Source organism: Nestor notabilis, unplaced genomic scaffold, assembly GCF_000696875.1.
Source record: "Nestor notabilis isolate BGI_N333 unplaced genomic scaffold, ASM69687v1 scaffold1364, whole genome shotgun sequence".
NCBI lineage: Eukaryota > Metazoa > Chordata > Aves > Psittaciformes > Psittacidae > Nestor > Nestor notabilis.
In genome coordinates, this window is record NW_009926120.1 from 319,923 (window position 1) to 327,519 (window position 7,597).

The 7,597-nt window shown below is 46.9% G+C and overlaps 1 protein-coding gene across 1 annotated transcript in view; it reads right to left on the minus strand.

The window, feature by feature from the left end:
* Positions 1-7,597, minus strand: part of DNAH9 (dynein, axonemal, heavy chain 9) — a 172,874-nt gene that overhangs the window by 83,294 nt on the left and 81,983 nt on the right. The window contains 2 exon segments of the mRNA XM_010013395.1: positions 349-609; positions 6,064-6,297. Coding sequence (XP_010011697.1) covers positions 349-609; positions 6,064-6,297 — 495 coding nt within the window.

Sequence of the window (7,597 nt, forward strand, 5' to 3'; positions counted from 1 at the left end):
GAAAGAGCACTTCCATGACATGACATGAATGGTGACTCTATGACCCTGAATGAGAGGGAAGATGTTGCTGTCCTGGCCAGGACACTGAGGAAGACCTGGGCAGCATGGGGGGCGCCCAGTTTCCTTCCTTACTGCAAGAGTCTCTGGCACCATGGGAAGAGGACAAGCCAGGTCCTCAGTGAGTGCCATGCTGATGAACTCAAGTACCACGTAAAAGGAGCTCTGCCCTCTTCCCTGATGGCACCAGTTCGTTGCCCAAGATTTTAACAAATCTTGGGCCATCAGATGTCCCTCTCCCCCCACAATGCTGAGGGGAGATCTGGATTCCCACAGGAATCTTCACCCTACCTTGTTGAGGGTGTTCAGAGCATCCTGGGCAGCTGCCAGGGCAGGCTCAGCTTTGGCCAGGTCCTCCTCACAGTCCTTCTGTTTCTGCTCGACCTCCTGGGCGATCAGTGCCACCTTCTGCTCCTCCTCATTGGCGATGGCCTTTTCCCTGCTCACTTTCTCTGTCTCCACCCCCACGACCTGGATCAGCTTGTCAGCATCATCATTCTTCTGCTTCAGCTCCACTTCTTGGGCTGCCAGCTTGGCCTTCAGCTCATCCACCTAGAGGGAAGAAACATACATGGGAGCACGGACACCCACCAACCTGCTCCCCCGTGTCCAGCAGCATGGGCTCACACCTGAGAGGGGCTGAGTAGTACCCAAAAGCATGGAGAGCCTGTGTGTAAAGCAGACGATGCCCTGGCAGCACAGAAAAGCAGTATTTCTGGCTGTTAGCAGGATGCTGCTGCTCATGGTGCTTGGGTCACAGCTGGAGAGCCCATGTGCATGGTCTGCACACCGGAGCAAGGTGGAGGAACCCAGCAGTGAGGAACCCAGCAGAGGAGAAACCAGCACCAGCAGGATGAGGTGCTGAGGAGGTTGTACCATCCTTGGTCAGGGGCCAGGGCTTTGAGCAGAATCCAATGGGAAGTAGGTGAAAGGTTTAATTTCAGGTGTATCTGAATCGATGCAGGGATTATGCCCTGGGAATACTTTTGCAGAGCCCAGAAGCCTTGCCACAGACCAGGCATTTCCAAGGCAGGTTCTCTCACTGTAAGCCAAACACATCCACCTTCAAACATGAGATCTGATGTTAGAGCGCATCCCTAGTAACGGACGCGTGCCTGCACTGTGCACGTGTGTTCTACAGTGGAGATGACATGGTACAACCCAGCTATACTTTCTGTTGCTTCCCAACCCTGACACCAGCAGAACAGAGCATGTTGAGGACCTGTGCACCAGGAACCTGTGCACGCTGACTCTCCCCCATCCCTCCATCCCCTGCCCCACACACACAAGGCAGAGGCAGCACCCCATCAGTTCCCCCACAACCATCAGGTCCTACACACTTGTGATGGGAAGGGCATTCTTCACACCAGGAAGATTACAGCTGGGATCTGCTGACAGGTACAGCCCTTGTCAGAGGTGCAAGGCTCAAGGGGCTTTATAATGCAATATCACACGAGCTTGAGAAGAGATCTCCTGTTCAGCCACCAAGACATATGGCAGTGGTGGCAGCTCCTCACACACTGCTCCACCGAGCAGCTGCTCACACCCAGCAAGGTGGGGACAGTCTGAAGCACTTGCATGGTGCAGGAGCTCACATCAGCTCTCACTTGAAGACAAAGTCTCTTTCTAAACCCACCCCTTCCCATGACCTCACATGGGCTCTGTGCAGACCACAGTGTCTTTCACTGTCCTGCTGTCAGGCTCATAAAGGACTGCTTAGAGCTCCCAGCGTATGTCTTTACCTATAAGAAAATAATCACTAGAAAGGAAGTTGGACACTTACTTTTGTTGGTAATTCCATTTTTATACCCAAAGAGAGAGAACAATTTGCAATCTTATAACCTGAAGCTTGTGACGTTTGGCCTCAGCTTGAAGTGGAGAGCGGTTTCTTTGCAGTGTCTTTGTGCACTTGAGCCATTGTCATCTCCTGCTGCCTGCCACTACAATGCTGCTTTCACCAGGACAAAGACACCACTGTAAATCCTAATGACTCCGGCTCATAGCACACAATCCCTTCAGCCGGCAAACTCAACACTGGCTCCTTGCTCAGCTCTAGGTTTTCGGGGATTGCAGGAAATGGAAGTGGGAAGTTTTGCTGGTGACAGATATGGCTTGTGACCTTGTGCCCCAAAATCAGTGATCATGTGCTGGGTGCACATAGACATGGGAGCTTTACGGGTTGACACGACCATGGCAAAACAAGCCAGGGATTAAAATTCTGCACTCAGCAGAATGAGCAGATATAAACTCAGCCCCAAGGCAGCCTGTGAGAGCAGCAAGTGCCCTGACAAAACCTGCTTTCAGCCAAGCACATGAGTAACGGAAGGGTAAAGAACTTGCTCTATCATTGTCAGGATTGACAAGAGCAAAAAACTGAGTAGGGCTTTGCCTGAGAAAAATCTGGAAGCCCAGAAGTGTATGTTACTGTGAAGGCCCCTGCCCAGCCCTGGGCTTGGGTTCTGTGTTAAATTCCCAGTAGAAAGGATGCAAGTTGGAGCTGTGATCTGTATCCTAAGGCTCTGCTGGACCAATAGACCACACACACCACATCTGGAGGACACATGGTGACCTCCAGCCTCCCTTAGCTACAGCAGGACTTTGCAACATGAAAGGAAACAACTGTTTTCCCTGGTGAGGCTAAAGCTCAAATGCAGTTGACTGGGGATAATCTAATAGTGTTTGTGCAGTGGAAGCACCTCAATAACCACTCACTGTCTTTAGAGACGTCCTGGAGGTGACACAGGGAATGTGCATTCACGAACTTTACTCTTCCAGTTCCATCTCCTCTCCACAGCAAACAAGCTTCCCTTAATCCCACCCTCACATCCACAGCAAAATCAGTCTGACACATTGGACCACGCTGTGTTGTGGAGGCAGCCATAGACATATGCTTTATAAATCACCACGCAGGCACCCGACAAAGGAGTCATGATCACATCCAGGGGAGGGCAGAAAAACACCATCGACTTCTCCTGTGTCTGCCAACACTGGTGAAAGCAGAAGATGCCTTTTGGGTAACATGTAGCTGGTAAGCAGTACAAAGAGGTACGAGGGAATAACAGGTCAAGGAGGTACTGAGGTGGCATGGAAAATGACAGCAGAAAAGAAAAGACAACGCTATAAACCCCCTTCCCATAGGGAACACCAGCTCAAGGTGTGAACAGACAGATCCAGCATGTGCCTTAGCATGAGAAGTATCATTACAGGCCACGAACAGTACTTTGTCCCAAACAGTCTAAGAAATATGAAAAAGCTGTAAGCAGCTTCCTGAGTCCAGGACAATCTGATAAGCAATTAGTAATGTGAGGTAGAAAAGGAAAGAGCAAAACAAATGAGAGATTCAAGGGTGATATACTATGACTGCAACAGGGAAGGAAGAAGTGCTTGCTTACCACCAGGAGAGCGTAAGAAGAATTATTCAACAGAAAACCTGGAGGGCAGGCTCCCAAGAGACTCATTTTATCTGATTGTCCCTGCCTTGTTTCAAGAACACAAAATACCTCTCAAAGTTCAGCGATTAATTGATAGAGCAAGCGAGACCTGAATCTGGAATACAGTGATGCAATACTAATCAAAGTCATCCTAAAATTATTCAGCACTGAGCTCTGAGCAAAGCACTGACCTCTTCAGAGAAAACCTCTGAAAAACAAATTACTCATCCCACACAGCTTCCAAGCCTGTTATGTTCAAGGAACTGGAAGCCAGCTTTTGTTTTTCTGAGTGCTGAGGACAGCCACTGTCTTCATGGAAGGATGGTTGGGCTTGTAAGATAAAAGAAAACGTTTCTTTAGAAGAAAGTTGGTCAATGGTATCAAGAAGTCCAAATGTCAAAAGACAAAAAAAGAGCATGTGAGGAGGAGCAGAGTAAAAGGAAGGGGAGAGATTATGTTGAACTGGAACAGTGAAGTCACAAAGTACTGGCCTCATGCTGAGGCCAAACTGAACAGTCTATACAAACACATCAACCTCATCATTAACGTGTTGTAGTATCCAAGCAGCAGGAAGCTGGAGAATGCTGATGATGGGAGCACTAGTCCTTAGACCTCAGCAACAACCAGGTCATATCCAGGTATCAAAATCCTCCATCTTTGCTTTGAATACCCACAGTGTCATGAACACAGCCTGGAGACGACACACCTGAGTGAGACAGAAGACTTGTCACATCCTCAACACCGAGACCAGCCATTCCCAGGGGTGAAAATAAAGTTCAGGCTTTTAAATTCATATTGAAGATTGAACATTCTGGTATGATTTCCAATACTGGTAAGTATCTACACTCTGGTTTCAAATCAACAGCAGTTTTGACAATTGCACACACCTGATAATTTAGGTGTTTAATTTTAGGCCCCCAATGTTAATTTTAGATTCAAATTTGACATATTTTTCCTCACTGCTCTGCATCTTAATCAACTTAATCAACAGGCACTTCTTTGCTCCAACCACATAGGAACTTTCCGCTCTTTTACTCTTCTGGCAAGAGCAAAACCTACAAGACCCACAGGTTCTGTGGCTTCCCAGTTCCTCCCAGTCCTCCACCACCAGTTAGAATCTGTTCTGTGGCTCATCAGAGAACCCTTGCCAATATAACACCCATATGAAGATATACATGAAGAATACAGTCCCCGTGTCTGACTAACACTACAGGAACTTGTCTCCTCTCAAAAGATTAGTTTCATATCAGTTGCTCCCAATGAAGAACAGACCCAACCCACCTTGACCACCACTGGGGTGTCATCAAAAGCAGCAGTACCCCACAGGTCAGCAGAATTATTTGCCTCCATAGGCAAGGCAGGTGTGAGGTCTGCTTTGCACTGAGGGCACATACTCCTTGCTCTGGTTGGTGTCACTGGTTGCGATGGTTGCTGTTCACCCTCAGCTGCATCCTTACAAAGGAGATGCTATAACCTGTAAAGGGGACATGAAACATGCCCACTCTCCTCCTGTGTCCCTAAAGTCCTGTCCTTATCATGAAAGAAGCAACTGCTCGAAGTGAGATGCAGACTACCAGAGTTGAGACGCACTAATAAAGCCCATACATCACCCTCCAGTAAGGCATGTGTCATATTGAGTGTGACAGACGTGATTTATGTTCCCAGCATTATCCAGAAGATCTATATGGAAGGGGTTGAACCTGCTTCATTCACATCAATCATCTCCTGCATTTCTTTGGAGCAGCTTCAGGAGAGGCCCATTTGCCACAGTAGAAACTAGTAAATGAACATTTGTTAAGAGTTAATAGAATATGAAATGGAGAGAAAAATGGGAGTTTAGGAACAGATGTAGAGAGCAAAACTCTGAAAAGCAGTTTCTGTCACTGCAGAGACCTTGCTTAAATACTCAGAACAACTTCTACTTGTGTTGCTTTTTAGCAGGGGGAGTTTAAGATGGCTAATCCACATTTCAGACATGCATTAATTTTCCTTAAAGATAGATAGCACAATGCAAGGAAAAATGATCTACCTTATTTTAAAAGGATGTTGTAGTTAGTTTGAGAAGGTTTTTTTCTGAAGTTATTGTAGATGTCCTGGATGCAAATCCATACATCACTGATCTTCCTGTATTTTATAAGCTATTTTGCCAGCACAGCTGATATTTAACCATTAAAGAAGATGTATGCAGCCAACTGGATCCCTATCTCCCCTTATTTACTATGATCATTCAGGGTTACCATCCAAACAGCAGAGACTGAACACACACGGAATCAACGGGGTTGGAAAAGACCTTTAAGATCATCAACTCCAACCATTGCCCCAGCACTGCCAAGGCTACCACTAAACCATGTCATTAAGGGCCTCATCTTCTCTTCCCTTCTCCTTCCAGTACAGACCATCACTTCTGCTCCTCCAGGAGCCCAGTTCAAGCCAGACAGGAGCCAAGACCTAACACAAATTTTACACCTTGTACAGTTTCAGCCTGTAAAGTTCTCCTTTGAACCAGGATGCAGAGATGTCCCTAAGAGAGGAACAGGGAAAACCATCAGTTTTTAACCCCAAAGGGTTTGCTTACTTGTGCAGATGTGCTTTTGAGCTTCTCCAGACCATTCTCCAGCCGCTCCATTTTTGCCTTTAAATCCTTGCCCTTTTTCAATAGCAAATTCTGATATAGTTTGATTTGCTCAAGGAATGACTTTGGAGTGGTGTAGTTATATCGCCGCTCATTGCTCAGATACAATCGGGATATCTCGTTGACACTTGTGTGGACATAGGCCATGAATTTGCTTATTGAACCTTTCACTGAATGCTAAAGGTAAGATAAGAAGACAAGGAGAAAGTATTTGAAACAGAACAACTATATATAACACATTCCTGTGCTGGATATAAAAGAATTTATTAACTTTTTATTCTGCTACAGCAAAATCCAGGATGTAACATCTAAGTTGATCCCTTTTCACTTCTTATCTCTAAAATAACTTTGACTGCTCATGTACTTTATGCCTCTTTTATATCTTTTTATCTCATGCTTTATCTTTTTCTAGCATTCAGCTTTACAAAATAACAGCCTTTTAAGTATAAATTTGGCCTTTTCTTCTGTACAAATGGGGAAAGTGAAAACTCAGAAAAAGAAACAGTGGAGACTTTATTCTTCCCAAATCCTGCCTGGAAAAGCTAAACAAACAGAAATGAATCTCTTTTAGTCTAGAAGCAGGCTGCCATCAATGAGAACTTGACATAATCTGCCCTTGAGAATTACAGACACTCAGATACACCAGTGGAAAGAAAAGTTCCCTGCAACAATCATAAGCATTAGGTTATTTCTGGACTGCTTTGTAAGGTACCTCTTGTTAGTGAAGCAGTCATTTCACTGGCAATGGTACCCATGTCCAAACACACACATGTGGTGCCCATGGCTATAGCTCTGCTAAAGCCCATGGCCCTCTCTGAGAAACACAGAACTGTAGAACCAATTGGGTTGGAAAAGACCTTTAAGCTCATCCAGCCCAACCGTTCCCAGCAGTGCCAAGGCCACCACTAACCCCTGGCACTGAGGCCTCAGCTACACGGGCTGTGAGCACTTGCAGGGACGGTGGCTCCAGCACTGCCCTGGGCAGCCTGTTCCAGTGCCTGAGCACCCTCCGGGCAAGGAATTGTTCCTCAGCCCCATCTAAACCTCCCCTGGTGCAGCTTGAGGCCATTTCCTCTTGTCCCATCCCTTGTTCCTTGGGAGCAGAGACCACTCCCCTCCTGGCTCCATCCTCCTGTCATGTAGTTGTATGAAACATGGACCATATTTCAAGCATGGTTCAATGAAGGTGAACAGCAGTACCATCAGTTCATCTCTGAACTGTCACCCAGGTGTCCTGGGTAAGTGTTGGAGGGCAATAAAGTTGAGCAAACCCTTCCACCCCAAACTATTCCATGACCCTATGACTCTCTGCAACACCATCCTCACTGTGTGAGGCACTGCTCGCATGAACAGAGGGACAAAACCACACGTGGCTGTTGCCAGCACCGTGCACCCATGGGCGGCCAGCACAGGAACCCCGCAGAGGAACCCAAGCCCAGGCCCAGCTTGGGTGCTGGCGGGTGAGGTGCTCACCTCC